Source organism: Dermacentor albipictus, unplaced genomic scaffold, assembly GCF_038994185.2.
Source record: "Dermacentor albipictus isolate Rhodes 1998 colony unplaced genomic scaffold, USDA_Dalb.pri_finalv2 scaffold_18, whole genome shotgun sequence".
In the NCBI taxonomy this organism is placed as follows: domain Eukaryota; kingdom Metazoa; phylum Arthropoda; class Arachnida; order Ixodida; family Ixodidae; genus Dermacentor; species Dermacentor albipictus.
In genome coordinates this window covers 507,988-531,730 of record NW_027225572.1, presented here as the reverse complement: position 1 = coordinate 531,730, position 23,743 = coordinate 507,988, and the positions used below count along the sequence as shown (strand labels likewise).

General features: G+C 46.2%; 2 protein-coding genes across 4 annotated transcripts in view; one reads left to right on the top strand and one right to left on the bottom strand.

Moving 5' to 3' along the window:
• LOC135900796 (endoplasmic reticulum transmembrane helix translocase) overlaps nt 1-23,743 on the bottom strand; it is a 602,974-nt gene that overhangs the window by 218,013 nt on the left and 361,218 nt on the right. For all 3 annotated transcript variants that reach the window (XM_065430378.1, XM_065430377.1, XM_065430379.1), the window contains one exon: nt 20,374-20,477. In XM_065430378.1, the coding sequence (XP_065286450.1) occupies nt 20,374-20,477 (104 nt within the window). The remainder of the gene's footprint in view (nt 1-20,373; nt 20,478-23,743) is intronic.
• LOC135900721 (uncharacterized) lies at nt 219-1,433 on the top strand. The gene has a single exon (XM_065430262.1). The coding sequence runs from the start codon at nt 219-221 to the stop codon at nt 1,431-1,433; it is 1,215 nt and encodes a 404-aa protein (XP_065286334.1).

Sequence of the window (23,743 nt, the reverse complement as noted above, 5' to 3'; positions counted from 1 at the left end):
CAGATAAAAGTACAATGCAAAATAAAAATCTGAGCATGGTGGCAACTGCCATCACCCCGTTTCAAAGGGAACGCTCCTACCTTCCATCCATCTATCCGCTGCGCGTGGAACGCCGGCGCGGTCACTTCACACTCGTCTAGAGTCGACGTGTCGGCATCGTTCGCTGAGGAGCGCATCCATCGTAGTTGGGAATTGGGCATGGTAGCGCTGCTGGCACGATGAGCTCAAACCCGTTTGTTTTTGCCATACAGATCGCCGCCCTACTGCTCACACCAGCCGGGTACGAAGGAAAAGGCCGGGATGTGAAAACAAACTCGACCTATCTTCCAGGGTATCTTGGATCCCAAGTGCCTACCGCGCCATTCTATTGGGATAAGCCCGATCTACAGCACCATTACAGTGCAACAACAACGCTGGATGACGTCACGGACTTCAGCGCCACCACAGCGAGGCTATGGGCACCACCAACCATAAAAGGAGGCGACAGACTGCAACGGACCACTGGGCATGGTAGCGCTGCTGGCACGATGAGCTCAAACCCGTTTGTTTTTGCCATACAGGTGAGCAAACGTTTTGGGAAATGCCTAAAATCCAATGAATTGTGCCTAATTGTGCTGCCATGCCCAAGGCTGCTTTCAAATTTGTTATGTGAGTTTTGCGTGCATGTTTCTAAATTACTGCTTATAGCAGGGGATGTGGAAAGTAACCCTGGGCCTGATTATGATCAATTTTCCAAGCAGCTAAAACAAATTTCAGACGACATTCGTGTTATTAAGGAAGAACGTCTAACATCCATCGACTTAAAACTTGACAGTCTAAGCAATCTCGATACCAAGGTTTCTACATGCATGGAACAAATTAATAGCCTCCAGAAAGCACTAATATCACTTGAACTAAAAGTGGACGATCTTGAAAATCGCTCAAGAAGATCGAATCTAATTGTTTACGGTCTTCCCGAGGAAGCTAAGGAAAACGAAGGCTCACTTGAACACAAAGTGCACGAAAAAATTCTTAAAAGTGTCCTCGAAGTCGAGGATGTAACGATTGAAAGGATTCACAGATTGGGCAGGCCAGCAGCTAAAAAAACCAGACCGGTTATCTTGAAGCTCCTGGACTACCGCGACAAAACACAAATCCTAAGCAACTGTTATAAGCTCAAGGGGAGCAGTTTTTCAATCGGCGAAGATTTTTCATGGCGTGTAAGAAACATCCGGAAGAAACTGTGGAACTACGCGAAAGCTAGAAAAGAATCTGGGGACAAGGTATCGCTGTCCTACGACAAATTGCGTATCAATGATGACCTCTACCGATGGGATGACGAAACAAATGATGTGGCCCTAATCCAAACGCATTCAGCTATCTCGAGCAAAAAAAACCAGGAAGCAGAAAGGCAAACAACGCGCACTCGGCGCAACGCGCCACGTCAGAAATAACTTTCTGCAATATTAATGCGCGTAGCATACTAAAGAAAACTGACTTCCTTGAGGCATTACTTCTTGGTATCGAACCAGATTTTGTTGCTCTAACTGAGACTTGGCTAACAATCGATATCAGGGATGCTGAAATCACACCACCAAACTACGTAATCGTACGGAAAGACCAATTAACACGTGGTGGCGGCGTCGCCTTATTGATTAAAAAGGACATCCCTTATATCGTATTACCTGATGTCACAGGAGTGGAAGGAATTTTTTGTAAACTAACATTTTCTACATGCAATATTGTCGTCGGCTGTATTTATCGTAGTCCCTCATGTGAGGTTGAAGTGATGGAAAGACTGTGTTTGTATGCGCAAAATAACGTTTTGGGGGCCAGACTAATACTTCTAGGGGATTTTAACTTGCCTGATGTGAACTGGCAAACATTTGAACACCACTCACCAAGTGCTGATATGCTTTTCGAACTTGTGCTTTCACTGAATCTTAGCCAAATCGTAACAGAGCCCACACGTGTTCAAGGAACCACTTCCAACACACTTGATTTAGTTTTTTTGAGCCATCATTTTCCGTTAGAGCAAACGCACCTTGAACTCATTAATGGCATGTCTGATCATAAGATTACTTTATGTTCTGTACCAGCTCATAATACATTTTCTTCCCAACCACGCATCACTTACCCGGACTTCAGTAGAGCAGACGATACGAGTAATATTGACTACTTATCTAGTGAATTTACCGCCTTTGAAGAACTTTCAATACGTTCCACTACAAACATCGAAACATTGTGGCATGGTTTCAAAAAAATTATGTTTCATTGTATTTCTAAGTATGTACCTTCTAAAGTTAAAAAAACGAGAAAGCACAATCCCTGGATCTCACGTGACATCATTCATGCCAAACGTAAAGTCAAACGTCTGAAAAAATCAATGAAACTAGCACCTAAACCTTCATCTCGAAGTAATCTTACTCTGGCTATCCAAGACATGAAATCTAAAATAAAGACAGCGAAGTCAAACTTTTACACAAACACACTTCAAGGATTTCTAAGAAATTCACCAAGCAAATTCTGGAACTACCTTAATCCTAAGGCATCAAGTGATCCCCAAGTGTCGCCCGAAACTAGCAAACAAAGCGCTAATTCACTAAATAACTACTTTTCTTCTATCTTCACATCTGACGATGGGAAACTACCCCAAATTGACATCACCATTAACAGCACACTAAGCCCCCTCACCGTCACGGAGGCCGGAGTACTGAACCTTCTCCTAAACCTGGACACAAAAAAAGGGCCAGGCCCGGATAAAATACCCAACGCTTTCTTGAAAAGGTACGCAGAATGGATGACGAAGTACCTTTGTATAATATTTAACAAATCATTATCATCATCTGTTCTTCCACAGGATTGGAAATCCGCAAAAGTTGTCCCAATACATAAGTCAGGCTGCAAAGACGACCCGTCCAACTTTCGGCCGATTTCGCTTACGAGTACCGTGTGCAAACTTCTAGAACACATCCTATTAAAACGTATAACCGTTTTCTTAGAAAAGGAGAGTATAATATCACCATATCAACATGGCTTTCGCCGAGGCCTTTCTACAATCACTCAACTACTGGAACTAACCCACGACATATCATTTAATAACGACCAACACAGACAAACAGACCTCATCCTACTCGATTTCTCGAAGGCGTTTGATCGGGTATCACACAAAAAGCTCATAAGGAAACTTGAGGCTACATTAGGTACAGGCCCCATAACTGACTGGATTTGCGACTATCTTACTAACCGTACCCAGTTTGTGGAAGTGAATGGACAGATTTCCCAGACAGCCCGGGTAACATCGGGAGTCCCCCAAGGAAGCGTTCTGGCTCCCGTTTTATTTCTAATTTTTATTAATGACCTACCCGCAAAAATCACAGGAAACATTAGGCTGTTTGCAGATGACTGCATCCTTTATCGAAATATTAACTCGTATCATGACCATATAACATTAAACAACGACTTGAAAGCTGTGTCTAACTGGTGTGCCCACTGGCAGATGACCATCAATACTAAGAAATCTGCTGTTCTTTCAATCACCAGAAAAAAAAATAAATCGAACTTTACGTATACCGTTAACGATGTGCCACTAATACGAGTTCATGAACACAAGTACCTCGGATTAACGTTAACACATGACTTCAGATGGAACTCCCATATAAATAATGTCACAGCAACTGCAATGAAACGCCTTTTCTTTCTTGGAAGGCACCTCAGACTAGCACCACCCGATACAAAACTTCTGGCTTACAAAACTTTCGTCAGGTCAGTCCTTGAGTACACAAATGTTATCTGGTTTCCACACACTAAACAACTAATTAAAAAACTAGAAGGTGTACAAAGGAAAGCTCTACGGTATATATACAATAAACATAAATGAACAGACTCGCCCACCGAACTACTTAACAAAGCCGGTATCCTAACAGTACAAAACCGAGCTGTACTAGCCCGTTCTAAACTTATGTACCAGCTTTTACATAAGAAGCTTAATATCGATACCTCTAGATATATCTCCAGAAATGAAACACGGCCGACACGGCATAAAAACACACAAACACTCAATGAGCATTCTTTTCATACCGATTGCTTTAAGAACTCCTTCTTTCCTTTAGCATAAGAGAGTGGAATAAACTTAGTGAATCCATTAGTAACAGCTCCTCACTAGATACATTTGCTAATTCAGTGGAAGAACACCTCCTTGCCTTACAGCTCTGACACATAGCCAGGTTTGTTACCAATCTTCATAGCCTAACACTTTAATCTATGAGTGTGCGTTTCGTATGATGCATCATACGCATGACTGCATCCTGTTTGTCATGTTCATTAGGTATTGTATATCACATGTGCTTTCAGGTGTTTTTTTTTTCTTTTTCTTGTTTGGTTTCTGGTTTTCTCAGATTCTTCCTTGTTATAGTATATTATGCCCAAATATTGCATTTGTGATGAACTACTTATTTCTTTTGTTTAGTGAAACCAAAACCTTTGCAATAACACACTTATGATTATATAATCTATTTATATTCTTTGTTCGCAAACACTACCCTATGTACTTGCCCTTCCTGTTATAATCCCATGAGGGATTGACAGTATGTGAAAATAAAATAAATAAATAAATAAATAAATTATCAGACTGCGCTTTGGACCCGTACGCCTATGCGAATGCCGCACTCAGCGCGCCGTGACATGAACGTGGGGCCGATGCGAGACCGGAGGAGGGGTACACGCCGAATGCAGTTCAAGGAAGCTACGGCGGGCGGGAGTGGAGCGACAGGCGCTCAGGCCACTGAGGCTTCGGCGGCCGCGCGCCAGGCCGAGCACGGGACTTTGGGTCCCGTACTCGGGACCCAAAGCTTTTCACAAAAGCGCCCGTGGCAGCGGAGACACGCCAGTCTCCAGGCGCGGCGCGAGCGAGCCACACCTGGCCACAGCCCCACCTAATACAGTAGGTCATGGTTGCCACAGCCAAGCGAGCAAACCGTAATCGGCGAAGGCGAGGAGAGAGACACGGGGGCAGAACAGTGCGCCACGGTTCTGCGAGGGGTAGCGCACCCACTTTTGTCAGGTCAACAATATGCCGGAGAGAGAAAGGGCGCGACTGTCGTCGCTGTTGTACGAATACGACGCGATTTTCACGGACCGTCCGGGCCGCACTACGCTAGTCAGGCACAGGATAGACACAGGTGACGCTGCACCATGGAAATTTAATCCTCGGCCGATTAGCTTGACTAAGCGGAAAGCACTTGATACCGCCTTAGACGAACTCATCGACACAGGCGTTGTGGAAAGGTCAAGCAGTCCATAGGGCTTCCTGGTAGTTTTAGTTTCCCGAAGGGCGATACCTATCGCCTTTGTGTAGACTACCGCAGGCTGAATAAGGTTACGAAGAAGGATGCGTACCCTCTACCCTTCATTTCCGCAAAGTACTTTGTGACGCTCGATGCTAGTCGCGGATACTTTGAGGTCAAAATGGACGAGCGTGACAAAGAGAAAACGGCTTTCACTTGTCACCGGGGACTCTTTCAATTTAAGAGAATGTCTTTTGGTTTGGTCGGAGCTCCCGCTACTTATCAGAGGTTGACGGACCGAGTGCTAGGAGACGCAATGTTGCAACATGCTCTCGCATATCTGGACGACATAGTGTTTTATTCGAAAACATTCGAAGAGCACTTGCGCCACTTGAGAGACGTCCTAGACAGGCTGAGGTCCACGGGTATCACGCTGAACCCAAACATAGCTCAGATAGCTGCGAGCAGAATAGCACTGTTGGGATTCACGCTGGGCAACGACCGCATCTTGCTGAGCAAGGATAAGCTCGAGGCTATACTGAGGTACCTGTCGCCGAAAGATATCGGCGCACTTTTATCGCCAATTCATTCCAGACTGCGCGGCAGTGCAAGCGCCTTTGACGAAGCTCTTGAGGAAAAAACGAACGGTGGACTTGGGGTCAAGAGCAGGAGGCGGCACTGCGTGGCCTCACGAAGGTGCTCGCTGACACGACCGAATTGCAGCTGCCCGATTTGAATACGGAGTTTGTGATTCAAACAGACACAAGCGACCTAGGCTTAGGTGCAATTTCGCTTCAGGAGCACGTAGGCACTCTCCGACCGGTTGCGTTCGCGAGTCGTTTGTTGACGCCGGCAGAAAGGAACTACTCGGTAACAGAGAAGGAGTGCCTCGTGATAGTTTTCACTCTGCGAAAGTTTGACTATTACGTCGATGGAGTGGCATTCATGATTGAGACTGACCACGTGGCTCTCACTTGGTTGAGGTGCTTGAGCGAGCCGAGTGACCGCCTGGCCCGTTGGGCACTGCTGCTGCAGCGTTACGACTTCACCGTACGCTACCGCAAAGGAAAAAGCAATGCCGCAACTGACGCACTTTCGCGAGCGCCAGTCCGAGACGAGGGAGAAACCCAAGTCGTAGCCCGAGTAAGGGATGCGAAACAACCGTCGATCCTGGGCGAGAGCGTGAACCACGTAGATGCCAGTTCCGCAGGACTTGTCTTCAGCAGAGAGGAGCTGTTCAAGGCTCAGCAGAAGGACCCGTTTTGTCGAAAAGTGCTCGACGAGCTCCGGGAGCAGGGTGGCGCGGCCGCCACGCACATGGAGGCAGCTGGTATTGCTGTCGGTGCTAAGCGCTTGGGAACAGTTGGTAATGCTGTGAGCGCGCTGAATTCTTATCTGCTGAATTCCGACAGCGTCCTGGTGATGTATATTCCCACTGAGGACGACACCAGTGAGGCGTTTAAGGGGGTATGGTAGGTGCAATTCGATTACCCTCATAAAATTTGATTTTTTTCAGAGTAAACCCCTCAAAAAATGAAATTTGCAATTCTGGCACAGAAAAATCGACTGCACTATGAGGAACAAATCTGCGGAAGCGCGACCTCGAGCACCCGCTCAAAGCGGTTCAAATGTCGCGCCGAATTGTACCGCGTGCCCTGACGTTTAAAAATGGCGGGCGGAGGCCGGTTTCTTTATCGTTATCGTTCGCTGTTTTCTTCGTTACGGCGTGCTTTTCATTTTTTTTTTTTTGCTTGTGTGTGTGCTAAGTAAATGATTTGTACTAAAATAATCATATATTAATTAAAAGAAAATGAGACGTCCACCCAATCGTAGCAATAAGGAATCCCATACGGGTTCCTCGTAAGGAAAGCGTCGCAGTTGATCAAAATTCGTTCTGGTTGGGGGCTCGAACTTGTCACCACCGCCTTTCCGGGGCAGCCGCTCTACCATCTGAGCTAACCAGGCGGCTAGTAGATGGCAGAGCGATGTCGAATTTGTTAACTCGAAACAAGATTTTGACGTAATAGTTCTTTGTAGAAAAGAACTATATTACATCCAACTCTTGCTTTTGCTTACGTGGTCGTGATCGCCTCTGTTTCGAGTTTCAAACGTATTACTTGCCCAAAAGATGGCACGATCGTCCAGCAAATAGAGCAGAAAGAGAACTTTCAAAGGTAATCAGTATTCTGAGCAAATGCATTCATTGACGAACACAGAACACCAATGAGTCGCTCAAGCAACTCATCTGGTGAGAAAACTTTGTCAGTGCTTACACATTGAAGACAGCTACTAACAATGCTGTAGCCTACTACAGTGACGGTTTTTCTGCAAGAAAAGCTGTTCTGGAGGCCCTTGGAATCGTTCCAGGTTTGTTTTGTAGTATTGCCCTCGACACGATGGACAAAGAGCGTGTTGACATGGCAGAATTCTATGACTCTGTCAAGAGCAAGGAAGGACAACGGATTAAAAAGGAACACGAAGAACGGTTTTGGAGACACCTGCAAGAAAGTCCGCAGTGAACTATATTCTCCAGTGGCATTTTGAGCATCCACACGCAGTATTCGAACATAAAACTTAATTTTTCTCAAATTGAAGTTTTTATGAATTTGTCGAATTCAATGTACCTTTTCTCGGAAAGTATTCATCCCATTCCCGTGAAACTTTGTACACATGTACTACAGCCAGTCATAATTATTCTGAACTAAAAAAAATCCCAGCTGATATGAATGGTAACACTGGAAAAATTTACATGGGAAGAAATTCCCCTTGTGGCTTTGTGCAAGGAGACATTTTTTTGGGGGGGGGGGTGGGGGGGCGTGCGAACTGCAAAGTGGATATGATTTCTCTCTAGTTCAGATGTAACCTATGGGTATTTAGAATAACACTGTAATATCATCACATTCCTGTGCGTGATTGCAGAGAAAAGGTACATCAAATAAGTAAACACACATGAAATTTTGGGAGTGGGCTACAAGAAAGGCAAGCCATCTAGACCCAAAAAAGTATCTCGCGTTGTAACACCCAAGAGCATCTTTTGTAAGCACTTGAAATTTGATGCTAATATCTTTAGCCGTTTCTAAAATATTACGTTTAAACTAACATGTACCATTTACCCTACCAGATCTCCTTAAGGTGGTGATACAGCGCGCGTGTTGCGAGGAGCACTGCTACGCTACTTTCACGACTCGTGCATCGCTGGGCACGTGAGCGGCCCCAAGACTTACGTTAAGTTGTGTCACCTCGCTACCTGGCCAAACATGAAACGGGACGTGAGGCGCTACGCCCGCTCATGTCATGTGTGCCAAAGCGTGAAGCCCCGAGGCGAACGACCACCCGGCTTCATGCAGCCTATCGAAAGCCAGAGTTCCTGGCAAATCGCGGCGTGTGATGTCATGGGACTGTATCCCACCACACCGAGCAGGAACAAATTCTTGCTGGTAGTCACAGATCACAGAATGTGACGAAAACTGACGGCATGAGTGATCATGGATAAGTTGATCAAGGTTTTCACCAGGTTTGGCTTCCCGGAGCAGTTGATAACGGACAATGCATACTACTTCACTGCGAAGGTTTTCGTCGACTCGTGCACTGCACTTGGCATTAAGCACAAGAAAATGACAACTTACCATGCTCAGTCGAACCCCACTGAATGGGTCAACCGCAACATTAAGCACATGCTCGTGGCGTTCTCGGAAAGACATAAGGACTGGGATACCTACCTTCCAGAGATCGGGTTTGCATTGCGATCGACAGTGAACCGCTCGACTGGGTATGCGCCTTCTTCTCTCAACCTGGGGAAAGAGCTGCCGAATCCGATGGATAGAGTTCTCGCGGATCGCAGCGGAATGTCGGTCGCGCCAGCAGCACGAGCTGAACACGTGACACACCTACGTGCCAAGATGACAGAAGCTTTACACAAAGCACGCCGTAATCACCGCACTGCCAGGGCACCACAGAAGGCGCAGTATGACCAATCGCATCGGAACGTCCGCTACAAAGTGGGCGATCTGGTGCTTTGGCGCCAGCACGTTCTCAGCAATTCTAGCAAACAGTTCGCTGCCTCATTGGCACCGAAGTGGACCTGGCCATATATCAAGTGCCAGAGATTTCCTTGCTTGTTTACCGGCTCGACAACATGAAAGGAAAGTCGATCGGCGGGCCGGTACACGTATGCGACCTGAAACGCTACGTGCCGCGTGATGGGCAGTGGGATGAAGATCAGACCCTCCCTCAAACGCGGCCGGTGAGTGAGAGCAGCCAGAATCAAACAGCGAACCCACAGCCGCACTACAACTTGCGCAGCAGGCGGAAGTGATCCGACTGCTATATTTGCGAAGCCCGATGACTCAGAACCATTTGTAAGTCCGGGCCATGCTGGCACCATGTTAGTTCCTGCCGCGAAGCGAACATCTAGCGAGAGCAGAGCGCCGAGTATTGACGACCAGTCGTCGTTCCAGTCTTCAAGCAACCACACAGTGTTAGGATCGGCCTGCAGCTATTTCAGCCCACTGCAGGTGCGTTGATCAATCCGGGGTGGCGGCGCCCTTCGGAGAACGAGCGAGGACTACGACACTAACCGGCCATGCGCTGCCTTGGCAATAGGGTGCTTTGCGGTACGGGGGCCCCACGATTCCTCACAGTCTGCCGAAACACGAGGCGACCAAGGAGAAAGGCAGCTCTGGAATGTAGAGGCGCCGAATGAGTTCGGCGGGCCAATATTGTTACCCAACTCCCCAACGCGGACCTGATCTGCTACGGGTGGGGGAGTTGCCGCGGGAATGTTGTCCTAGGCTCCTTCCCATGCGCCGACCAAGACGCATGACAATGTGCTACCCGGGATACTACCCGGGACGGATCAGAATTCTACGAAGCCCCTCTGACGTTGGCTCCAGACCACGGCACCTGTGTGTGTGTACATGTATGTGAGCCCTCCTCCTCCAAAAGGGCGGGTCATCTTCAATGACGTCGAACTATGACGTCGAGCGGAGTGCTTATAAGCAGCGATTGTCGGCTGCTAGTGAGTGCTCGTCGTCGTGCTCTGTGCTCGTCAATGTACTAGTAAGCTGTGTGCTGCATGTTTGTCTTGCGGGCTCTATTTGGAAGTCATGCTAGACTGTCAATGTATGTCTTTTTCAATATGTTAATATGTAAATAAATCCTGCCCGCCTAAGTCCCGACGAACAGTCAAAGTCAAGTTCATCCCTACGACTACGACTGCCAACTCTTACAAATGGTGGCAGCGGCGAGATCATCTCGCAAAATCCTAAAACAGTCCACAACAGGAATGTGGCGCGAACAGTTCAACGTGTCTGCATGCGGTGTATGCATTGACCAAAGACTTGCGAGGGCCAGTGCGATGATTATCCTGTGCTGCGAATCCTAGATGGTGCGGACAACTATTCCCTTCGTAACAACCGTTGACGGTGTTCCCGGATCCAGCCAGTCATGCTGCTTATCACAATGTCTTTCCGTGCAGTGGACTAATCCAATTTCCTGAAGCAGGAAACAAGACATGGCCGTGCGAACTGCCTGCAGCACTCGCGGGTACAACTGACGCACCTGCGGCGCTGAAGGCGCTATGCTAACCGGCGCCCAGCAAGCGAGCTCCCGGCTTGCGCAGCCAACACCTGGGGCACGGCACGGGGAGCCGCCTTCGAGCCGGGTCTACGATCCACCTCGCAAGCCTAGGCAGTGCCGCTAACTGGGCACCTTCGAGTCAGCATCAAGTGTCTGCCAGCTGAGGGCTACAGCAACGCAAGCCCGACGCTCAAAGCCGGCGTGTGCAACGCTGCCTTGATCGCGAACCTTGGCGGCAACTTTAGCAAACGGGCGCCCGAACCCCTCGGGCGTACCTAGGTGCCAGCTTCAACGTATGGGGGGCTTCTTAAGGGGAGGAGGATGTGCAGAGCACACGCGCCATTTTTCCCCTGCGTCGTCGCGGTCGTGTCGAGAGCAGGCATAGACACAGGAGAGGATCTCTACGTAAAGCCCCTACACTCCGTAAAGTAGTGCCACGCTTTGAAGAATGTCGCCTCGTCCTCGCGCGCTCTAACTGAGGCCGACGCCGCGTCGCTATTGGCCTGATAGCATCACGTGGGCCCTGGCGCCCTGCATCAGCGCCATTTTTGCTCGAGAAGCGTCTACGGAGTGGCGAGGAGAGCATGTTGCCGAATACAAATATCTCGGGGTATGCATAAACAAAGGGTAGAGGTACACGGAAAAGCAAGAACAGTCTCTCATAGGAAAAGGACGAAGAGATGACAGAATAATGAAACATAGAGCATTGTGGGGTACAACAGCTATGAGGCACTGAGAGGTATTTGGAAGGGAGTAATGGCGCCGGGGCTGTTGCGTACTCCAGAGTAGCATATCGTACTGCTGCCGAGTTGAAGCAACGCCTGCTTATCAAAGCTCGACCGACGTTACTATTGGGTAGCGTGGCATTGTGGGCGGGCTCCAGGCATCCGGTAGACCATGCTGACCAAGCAAAGACGAGACGATTTCTAGTGCGAAACTTGCACACTTTATTCAAAGGTTGGTGAAAGATGATGAGAAGAGAATGAAGTGTTAATACATTTCAGAACCCATTAAATAGACTCTCTACATTCGTGGGAGGGATCTTGCTTCCGTCGATGTCACGTGACAGGCACAGATTCATGGAAAGAGGGCCCCGCCTCTGTTTATACCAAGCCTCCAAAGAATTGTAGATGCTTGTCCTTCTTTTTTTCACGCTGCTGGTTCATGGAAGTTCTCCTGTTGAGTTTGACAGTTTGAGGAAAGGGTCCCTCTAAAGTCGCACACACGCACAAAGGAGGCCTATAAGCACTGCGGGGTTTCCGCCAGACCAGAAGACACTCAAGATGACCATGGCGAATTAGGAAGTCACGCTTCGTTTCGATGAGGCACGGTGGGCGCAAAACCTTTTTGCACGGCGTGCTAGATGCCAACTGTAAAAGGGCTTACTTTCGAGAATGCGGTCCCGTGCTTAAGGGCAGAAGTTCAGTCGAGACTAGAAGTAAATCAGAGAGCTGTTGGAAGATTAGCACTAGGTGCCCACGGGAAAACCACAAACGAAGCAGTACAGGGGGATATGGGCTTGGCATCGTTCGAAACAAGGAAAGCTCAGAGTAAAATCCTATATGAAAAACGCCTGAGGAACTTGGACGACAACAGGTGGGCAGCTAAGGTATTTAAATACCTATACAGAAAGAGCGTTCACTCACAATGGCGGAAAAGAACTAGGAGGCTAACCAGCAAGTATGGCAGACATGACGGAGAAAGACAGAGCATTAAATGACAGGTTAAAAATGCGGATGGTAAAAATTGGATAAATTCAATGGAAAAGAAGCATAGTATGGAACTATATCGATACTGGAGACAGCAGATCAGGAAAGAAGCGTTTTATGATAACTCAAGAGGCAGTGCCCAACTCTTTGAAGCTAGGACAGGATGTCTTAGAACGCAGAGCTATAAAAAGAAATTTAACGAAGAAGCAGACACATGTACTGTGTGTGGTAAATCTGTAGAAGCAATAGAACACCTCGAACTAAAATGTGATGGTATCCATCCCGATGTCAATGGGGGCAGAGTCACGCTTCCCGAGGCCCTCCGGTTCAGAGATAACAATAGTCATGTAAATAAATATGCGGTGGAAATTAGCAAAAAGCGATTGGAGGATTGGTGGCTCAAAAGCAGAGAGGTGACATAAGGTTAAAAGTGTAGGAAGATGTATTTAAAGAAAATGGTGAATTTTAATTACTTCCAACACATTTAAACAAAAATAAAAAGCTGAGCATGGTGGCAACTGCCATCACCCAGTTTTAAGGGGACTCTCCTACCTTCCATCTATCCATCGAGCCAGACCCCTAACCTGCCGGACTGCAGTACCTGACCTCGTTTGCCTGACTATCCTGGGCAACGAGGCCAGCCTAGTATTACTTATTGCAGAGGACGCCCCTCTTTACAGTTGAAGCCGCTGGTTGCCTTACTTGTTCGAACCCGATGTAGCCTCGATTCCCGCACTACGGGCTGGGGAGTACCACGGAGCGAATGTGTGGGGCTAGATCTGGAGCTCGCCTTAAGCCCTAGCCGCACGCAGATCGATCGAGTGCAACCGCCACACGCTTTAGCACTTATTTTGTGGGTATGTCATATGCTGCTATGTGAAACTATGCCACTTTCTTACCTGAATGTTTGTATTGCTTCCAGTTCTGCGTTTTTCTTCTTTTATGTGATGATTTACTTGTGCTAACTAATGCATTTACTAATTTTTGTAAAGCTTTGTTAAATGATCAAGTTTTGCTTCATTGTTTACTTTTGCTAATCCTGCCTAGTTTCATTCATTGACTGTTTTTTGTTCCTTTCACATTGTGTAACTAATTGTTTTCCTTTCTATCTTTACTGTTTGAATTATTTGCCTCGTACTGTCAACCTACCACGTTCTCCAACAAGAGCAGCAGCATTGAAAAATATACATCTAGTATAGCAATCTAACAATTGATTAATGCGTGTTTCCCCTTTACTTTGTGTGCACCACTGGGCTTGCTTGTGCTTCCCCCACTGTGGCTCTTACCATCTACTACTTCATTTACCATTGTTCTTCACCATTGGTGAGGAGGCTGCCACACTGCTGCCTTAGCTAGTTTCACAGCTTCAGCATAACGCGTGATCAAAATGGAAAGTGAAATGAAATGTTACAAAATACTACCTGTCTAAAACCTACCGTATTTTCCGGTGTATAATTAGCACCTTTGTATAAGTTGCACCTCCCTCAAAACGACAGTTTTTACGAGAAATAAAGCGTATATAAGTCACACCGGTGTACAAGACGGACCTGTTCATTTGGTAAGCAACTTAAAAAAAGAAAATACAGTGACATTTCCCTTCGTGAACCCGGGTCAACTGCAAGCAATGATATGGACACCCCAGGTGCATTTCTGCCATCGTGGTTGCTGCAACATACCATATGAAGTCTAAGGGCGATAACATCATCCCGTGCATTGTATATGCTGCATGTGCGCGTGAAAGCATGCGACGGTGAGCCGAATCACGCACAAGGGTAGAATGCGGGAAGGCGGCAGCAGGGGAAGTACTCTGGTAGTAATTAACTGCATAGTTTGCGCAGTGGCACGAGCTGTATCTTGAAAGCAATTTGCAGTTGTGATGACTTTGACTTTGGAAGCGGTGCAGCGGTGGCGTAGAGGTAGAACACCCGCCTCGCGTGCAAGAGGTCCGTGGTTCGAATCCCGGTGCCGGCAATTTTCCACCGGATTAAAAAAAAAAAAATCCGCGTGTTGATAAAATTGCATAAACAGGCCTGGAGTGTGGCCTGATCCCGGTGACCAGAACCGGTAACGCACTCCCTCACCAGAGCAGGATTGGCCACCCTGGTGCAGTACTTGGCCACAACCTCCTATATGAACAACACAATCAAACCCCGGCCCTCAGTCCCCAGCAGCTGCGAAGCAACTGACCATGGCGGCGGTCAGACCTGCGATGCTGCAGAGGGTGCTAAGAATCACTGGCTCCGGACAGGCCGCCATTGGAATATGAACCTGGCAACGTTTAACGCTAGAACGTTATCTAGTGAGGCGAGTCTATCAGTGCTATTGGAGGAATTAGAGGGCAGTAAATGGGATATAATAGGGCTCAGTGAAGTTAGGAGGCCAAAAGAAGCATATACAGTGCTAAAAAGCGGGCACGTCCTGTGCTACCGGGGCTTAGCAGAGAGAAGGGAACTAGGCGTCGGATTCCTGATTAATAAGAATATAGCTGGTAACATACAGGAATTCTATAGCATTAACGAGAGGGTGGCAGGTCTTGTTGTGAAACTTAATAAGAGGTACAAAATGAAGATTGTACAGGTCTACGCCCCTACATCCAGTCATGATGACCAGGAAGTCGAAAGCTTCTATGAAGACGTAGAATCGGCGATGGGTAGAGTGAAAACTAAATACACTATACTGATGGGTGACTTTAATGCCAAGGTAGGCAAAAAGCAGGCTGGAGACAAGGCAGTGGGGGAATATGGCATAGGTACTAGGAACATCAGGGGGGAGTTATTAGTAGAGTTTGCGGAACAGAATAATATGAGGATAATGAATACCTTCTTCCGCAAGCGTGATAGCCGAAAGTGGACGTGGAGGGGCCCGAACGGCGAGACCAGAAATGAAATAGACTTCATACTCTGCGCTAACCCTGGCATCATAAAAGATGTGGACGTGCTCGGCAAGGTGCGCTGCAGTGACCACAGGATGGTAAGAACTCGAATTAGCCTAGACCTGAGAAGGGAACGGAAGAAACTGGTACATAAGAAGCCGATCAATGAGTTAGCGGTAAGAGGGAAAATAGAGGAATTCCAGATCAAGCTTCAGAACAGGTATTCGGCTTTAACTCAGGAAGAGGACCTTAGTGTTGAAGCAATGAACGACAATCTTGTGGACATCATTAAGGAGTGTGCAATGGAAGTCGGTGGTAACTCCGTTAGGCAGGATACCAGTAAACTATCGCAGGAGACGAAAGATCTCATCAAGAAACGCCAATGTATGAAAGCCTCTAACCCTACAGCTAGAATAGAACTGGCAGAACTTTCGAAGTTAATCAACAAGCGTAAGACAGCTGATATAAGGAAGTATAATATGGATAGAATTGAACATGCTCTCAGGAATGGAGGAAGCCTAAAAACAGTGAAGAAGAAACTAGGAATTGGCAAGAATAAGATGTATGCGTTAAGAGACAAAGCCGGCAATATCATTACTAATATGGATGAGATAGTACAAGTGGCTGAGGAGTTCTATAGAGATCTATACAGTACCAGTGCCACCCACGACAATAATGAAAGAGAAAATAGTCTAGAGGAATTCGAAATCCCACAGGTAACGCCGGAAGAAGTAAAGAAAGCCTTGGGAGATATGCAAAGGGGGAAGGCAGCTGGGGAGGATCAGATAACAGCAGATTTACTGAAGGATGGTGGGCAGATTGTTCTAGAGAATCTGGCCACCCTGTATACGCAATGCCTCATAACGTCGAGCGTACCGGAATCTTGGAAAAACGCTAACATAATCCTAATCCATAAGAAAGGGGACGCCAAAGACTTGAAAAATTATAGACCGATCAGCTTACTGTCCGTTGCCTACAAACTATTTACTAAGGTAATCGCAAATAGAATCAGGAACACCTTAGACTTCTGTCAAGCAAAGGACCAGGCAGGATTCCGTAAAGGCTACTCAACAATAGATCATATTCACACTATCAATCAGGTGATAGAGAAATGTGCGGAATACAACCAACCCTTATATATAGCCTTCATTGATTACGAGAAAGCATTTGATTCTGTCGAAACCTCAGCAGTCATGGAGGCATTACGAAATCAGGGTGTAGACGAGCCATATGTAAAAATACTGAAAAATATCTATAGCGGCTCCACAGCCACCGTAGTCCTCCATAAAGAAAGCAACAAAATCCCAATAAAGAAAGGCGTCAGGCAGGGAGATACGATCTCTCCAATGCTATTCACAGCGTGTTTACAGGAGGTATTCAGAGACCTGGATTGGGAAGAAATGGGGATAAAGGTTAATGGAGAATACCTTAGTAACTTGCGATTCGCTGATGATATTGCCTTGCTTAGTAACTCAGGGAACCAACTGCAATGCATGCTCACTGACCTGGAGAGGCAAAGCAGAAGAGTGGGTCTAAAAATTAATCTGCAGAAAACTAAAGTAATGTTTAACAGTCTCGGAAGAGAACAGCAGTTTACACTAGGCAGCGAGGCACTGGAAGTTGTAAGGGAATACATCTACTTAGGGCAGGTAGTGACTGCGGATCCGGATCATGAGACAGAAATAATCAGAAGAATAAGAATGGGCTGGGGTGCGTTTGGCCGGCATTCTCAGATCATGAACAGCAGGTTGCCATTATCCCTCAAAAGAAAAGTGTATAATAGCTGTGTCTTACCGGTACTCACCTACGGGGCAGAAACCTGGAGGCTTACGAAAAGGGTTCTACTCAAATTGAGGACGACGCAACGAGCTATGGAAAGAAGAATGATAGGTGTAACGTTAAGGGATAAGAAAAGAGCAGATTGGGTGAGGGAACAAACGCGAGTTAATGACATCTTAGTTGAAATCAAGAAAAAGAAATGGGCATGGGCAGGACATGTAATGAGGAGGGAAGATAACCGATGGTCATTAAGGGTTACGGAGTGGATTCCAAGGGAAGGGAAGCGTAGCAGGGGACGGCAGAAAGTTAGGTGGGCGGATGAGATTAAGAAATTTGCAGGGACGGCATGGCCACAATTAGTACATGACCGGGGTTGTTGGAGAAATATGGGAGAGGCCTTTGCCCTGCAGTGGGCGTAACCAGGCTGATGATGATGATGATGATGATGATGACTTTGGAATGCTGCTCCATCATTCTCGCACTACGCTCGGCAACTCGATCATGAGAAGAACCCGATACCTCCATAGCACACACACAATCTGTAGCGGGAGGCCAAAGCATCCAATCCGATTTCGACAGCAATTACTTTTCTTTCTTCAAAAAAAAAAGAAAAAGCCATACATAAGTTGCACCAGTGTACAAGACGCACTGACAAAAAGAACCACGAGTTATACACCGGAAAATACGGTATATAAAACATAAAAATGGTTGCGTGAATTTTTTTACACATGTAAAAAAGTCATTATGCTAGTTTATCCATGTACTCAGGAATAAACCATGTATTACACTTAACAGATTTAAAATTTTTTTTGCTACTTTAAGGTTTCCCAAATAACTTAATTTGTAGGTCTTTTTGTCAAAATAAGTCACCGAGATATTTAAACCTGCAAAAGGAAAATATGAGCCTCGAGCTCACTGAGCCAGCTTTAGATAACAACACTACTGCAGCATGCTTGTAACCTCAAGCATTTTTAGCGCACGAAAACTGGAGATATGCATCACTCGCTGCTGTCCTCATTTCTAGGCTTCTACCAAATCAACTTTCAAGTAACCTGAAGCAATTATAAATGTCCTACTAAGGTTAAATTAGTGAAAGTCAACTGTAGTATGTTTGAATACATAGGAACCCAAAATGCATGTAAAATATAATCAGAGTATAAGGCCCAAACAATGAAACGTTCCTGTCCTTCGAGCGCTTCCTAACCTTACGTGAGGCCTCCTTACAGCGAAGGACCGATGAAGGAAGCATGTGTACTCTGAGAGCTCCCTTCACCAGTCCTCACGTAAGGAGCGGTTGCCGCATGCCTGGGTTCGAGATTATCTCTTAAAATCTGTATGCGAACACCATGATTCTATGAAAAAATGGTGTATCGTCGCACAATCTTTAAATTGCAGAGCTAATATAGAGAAGTGTGGACGCTTTCTTCTAGTTTTGTTTACTAAACTTTAAAAAAAGTAGCGCATTACAGTGCAAAACTTGATGTGCTCCATCAACGCTGGAACGCCGGCGTCGTGCAACGCCTAGCAACGCTTTCATGCCGCACGCGTTACTGAAACGAACATGCCTGGCAAGACGTACCGTGTTCGCGCTTCTTCGCAGGTGGGCGACAGCACGCATGCGCAAGCAAAGGTGACGTGGTTATGCAGTGAGGTGAAGCACTCGTTCAGGGCCAGGAGCGGCGTAAGGACGCATGAAGGTAGCTTTGGGGCTACCTTATGCTAAGGAAGCACTAAGGAAGCCTTCACGAGGGCCCCTCAGTAAGAAAGCTTTCAGAGTGACATAAGGTGGCCTCATCACAATGAAGGCTTCCTTACTGAGATAAGGAAGATTTCATTGTTTGGCCCTAAACCATCAAAGCCTTGTGAGCACATCCATTTCAGTGGTAACTCATGTAACTGCAAATGAGGGCTACTTATAAATCACAAATAATTTGGCTAAACAGGAAATGTTTTTGCTTGCCACAGAAGCTCTCATACTTCACTACTTTTGAATTTCAACACAGCGTCTGTTTAACTATTGTAAGGAAACAGCTTCCAGAAGACAACCTGCATTATGATGACATTCTCAACACACACAAGGCTTTCATTCGCTTGTGGCAGTTATCAATGCAAAGGCGCTGAAAACAAAGTTTGGTCATGTCATCCGGAGCCATAAGGCACGAAAGTAAGCGTTCAATAAAGATGCTAATCTTTAACTTTTTTCTGCACATAAGATTCACAGCAACCTCCGAAAAAAAAAAAAAATTGAGTTTTTAGGAACTTGCACGCTTGGAGAGAGCATTTTATGAATTAAAACAACACTCTGTTAGGTTGAAAACAGAATGCTGTTGTCAACAAGAAGCAAAATTTTAAGAAATCATGCACCATCGAAAAGGCTAAAGGCTTGGCGAGCAAATGACTAAAAACGAACTTAAACCTGCATAACAGGTTGGACTGGCTCAACTTTCAGATAGTACCGAGCTTGCAGCCATTGCTTGAACAAAATTTCTTAACCTTAGCCAAAAGTCAAGTTGAATTTCAAAGCATTTTACAAAACACTGGTGTTTTCAAAGGCCTTTAAATGGAATTCATGGTTTTTAAAGGACCACTACAAACTCAGTCAGCAAAAAAAAACTCGCCAACGATTACGATATTCTCTAATGTGAAATTTCAGAGCAGCTCTATATGTGTTTTCATTTTGTGATATATTGGTTGGTGTGGACAATCTGTCTTGTGTAGCACGTTGCAAACGGAACGAAGTGTGGTGCGAGTGCATCACTAATTGAGAGATTGTGATAGGCAGCCCGTGGGTGCGCTCCACAGCAGCTGCCAGCGACAGACCTCCACTCATGCAGCGCTTTGTTTCCATATAGGGTATCGAAGGACGCACTTCGCATACCTTATCATTGGCGTCATCGGTGAACAGACGATGCGTGCTACTCTGGCACCATCTCGTAGCCATAGTCACCGCAGAGCCCATGTAAAGTGGCACTATGCTTTTCTTCTCATGCTTTCACCACACCCCCTTTTCCAATTTTCTTCTCGCTATTGCTGTCTTACATCCACGCTCCACGTTCACTCTTTCATCTTTCACTGTGCTCATTTGCTCAGTTACGAGGGACACCGACGCTGGCCATAGGAATGGGCACCTAAGACCTGTGCTCTAGAAGAAGCTTTTCATAGCAACACTTACCTCACCAGTGATGCAGAGGTTGTACCTGACACAAAGACTGTGGTCACTCAGCGACTCATCCAGGGGAATGTGCTCAGCCTCGTCAATGCTCACCCACTCCCATCCTGCAACATAAAGAGCATTCCTTATGGTGGGAAAGCAAAAGAGAAATCGATGAGCTATCATCATTGATTGAAAATGTAATGTGCGACTTACATTCACACAATATTGTGAGCACTGGACAAAAAACTAAGGCATTGCGTTTTAGTACAACCATTGCCTGATTATCACACACTCACGGGCGAAACTGTAACTACCGTATTTACTCGAATCCAACGTGCACTTTTTTTCTGATAAAATGGGTCCAAAAATTGCATGCGCATTAGAATCGAGTACAACCCTAAATCCACGTTACCCTAGCACCATCGGCATTCAAAAAATGGCCGCCTCATACGCGCTTCTAGCCTAGCTGCCGTAGCTTCCTCCATGTGCATACCTCTATGTTGTACGTGTAACCAGGCGCTGGTGTAACCTGGTCTACCGTCTGCCTCCCTGTTTTCTGCGTTTATTCAGTCAGCATGGAAACGCCGACTGCGAAGGCCCGCTGAGTCCACCATGATGCCGCATTTAAAAGGAAAGTTATCATGTGCGCAGAGAGGGACGGAAATCGGGCCACATCACGGGCTTTCGGAGTTCCCGTAACTTGCGTGTGGGACTGCTGCAAACAAAAGGAGGACATTTTTTCCAGCAAAGCAACAAGGAAGGGTTTCAGTGGATCGGAGCAGGGCCGCTTCCCAGATATAGAAGAGCTGCTCGCGAAATTCATGCAAGAGCAGCAAGTAGCACAGCAGCCTGTGACGACCGATCTGCTCAAAGTACTGGCAATGCAGTTAGCCCTACAGAAAGGGCTAATGCGGAGTGACTTTAAAGTGAGCAGGTGCTGGCTGCCAAATTTTATGAAAAGAAAAGGCTTTTCTCTTCGAAGGTGGATAGGGATATGCCGAAAATTGACCGAAGAATATGAAGAGAAAGTGCAAGTTTTCAACTGTATGTTTTGAAGTTGCGCCATAGAAACGGCTACCACTTCGGACAGATTGGAAATGCCGATCAGACGCCGCTCTACTCTGACATGCCTGCCATCCCAACAGTTCAAAAGAAGGGGGCGAAGCAAGTGCGCGTTTTGTCTTCCGGCCACGATAAATCTAGTCACCGCAATGCTGTGTTGCACTGCGGATGGGCACAAGCTGCTGTCGTATGTTATTTTCAGATAGAAGATGCTCGCAAAAGGAATCGTATTTCCGAGTGGCGCGATTGTTTGCGCAAATGAAAAAGGTTGGATGACCACAGACTTGGTCGCTGACTGGATTAACGTTTGGCGGGAGAGACCCGGCGGCAGTTTGGGTCTGCGTGGGATGCTTGTGCTCGACGTGTTCAGGTGCCACCTTGACCAGGGCATCAAGGACAAGCTGGCTGCATGCAACACTGACCTTGTCGTGATACCCGAGCGGCATGACATCGCAGCTCCAGTCACTCGATGTTTGTTTGAACAAGCCAGTGAAAGATAGAATTCGGGCGCTCTACACCGAATGGTGTGTCAGTGACTGCCACGAATTCACCGTCAATAAAATAGAGCGTGCCTCGCTGCAGGACTTTGCTGGATGGGTGAAAGATGCATGGTGCACGATCCCGTCTGCCATGGTTAACAAGGCCTTTAATATGTGCGGGATCTCGAATACCATGGGCGGTACCGAAGATGAAATGTTTTGGTCTGTTGATAGCAATAAGGAGTTGTCTCACAGCGGCGACGAGTGATATCTATTGCCCACACGACTCGTACTGGCGCAGTGAAAATCTTGCCGGCAAGGTACACTCCTTTCATTTGTGTTTCTATTCATCGCAACTTTAGTGTATTGGGAATAAATAAGTCTTTTCCAAATGAGAGAAAATAGTATTTCAATATGAAAGCACGAGGTGCATCGTATTGTACTCTTTTTTTTTAGTCATGGAAAATGTGTGCGCGTTACAATCGAGGGCTCGTTAGAATTGACTAAATACGGTATGTGAATGACGCATCAACATGCCGAGCACATGGCACGCTAATGGCCGCCTTGAAGATGCTGTTGTGACCACAAAAGCGACGCCATGGCCTCCAGATCAAAATGTGAGTCATCCTATTGCAGAGGCCATGGGAACACCAGGCTGAGCAGGCTTAGCAACCATGGTGTACTGACTTCCACTAATACCCTGCTGCTATTGGCACCACCTTATAATGTCATGCGAGAGTGAACTGTGGCATCTACAGCCGCAAAAATTTGAGTTGAGGGCAACCCTCGAATTGCTTGTGTTTTGAAATTTGTCTGACCGATAACACACGTTTATGTGAGCTAATTATCAAATTTCCTTTTGATCTTTGTTTCTTCACATGCTGAGAATAGACCTAGAGCAAATATGGTGGCTTGAAAAACATTGTTTCCGGGCCACATTGACTAAAAACACAAGCCAAGTTACCCTGTTCTAGTTTCCATGCACTGGTGACAATAGTGTCAAATGAGAGGGGGCTCACACTTTTGTACTAGCTTAATTAGAGAAGAAAGTACCGCTACGTGCTGTGAATTTCAGAATTGAGACATATTGACAAATGGCACTAAAATCTAGGGATGGGACAATATTTGGTGTTGTCAAACATTCGATCGAATTCAGGTATTCAATATTGTTGAATTATTCGGTGCTCCCAAATAGGCAGCCGGAAGCACCACACGTCTGGTACAAATACAAATCAGAGAGGCTATGCTTTATACGTTATGGCTGCCATACAACAACTGTAAATCTTGAAGGCTATACGTTTTTGCATTAAAGAGTATGGTTGCCATGTTCATGGCAACCACACCACACTGTATGAGAAGAAAGAAACTGAGAGGCCCAATCTTTATTCGTCATATCACATGAAGCCAACAAACAAAGACAGCATAGGGGAAATTACTTGTACTTGTTAATTCAATAAAATAAATGATAAATTAATGGAAATTAAAGTGGATTTTAAAAATTGACCGACGATTACATACTCCCTAATGCAAAATTTGAGCACAGCTCTATACATGTTTTGATTTTGCAATATAGCATAACAGCAGTACCAAAGATAAGATAGAGAGCGTGCTAGGCATTAAACAATGCTTTACCCAAGCCATCAAATAAAAAGTGCTGTTAAAGACTCCCTAAATTTAGCTGGATAACACTAAAAAATGGCGGCTTCCGGAAGACCGTTCCATTATTCGATGGCTATAGGAAGGAATGATTTATTGAATGCAAGCGTTGTACCGTGATGACGCTGAATGCTTTGGAATTAAATAGGCGATGAGAAGTTTGAGAGGGTGGAAGTAGCAGTGAAAAAGAA

What these genes read in the sequence shown, in the direction of transcription:
- LOC135900721 (XM_065430262.1), top strand. Translation starts at nt 219, where the DNA reads ATGAGCTCAAACCCGTTTGTTTTTGCCATACAGATCGCCGCCCTACTG.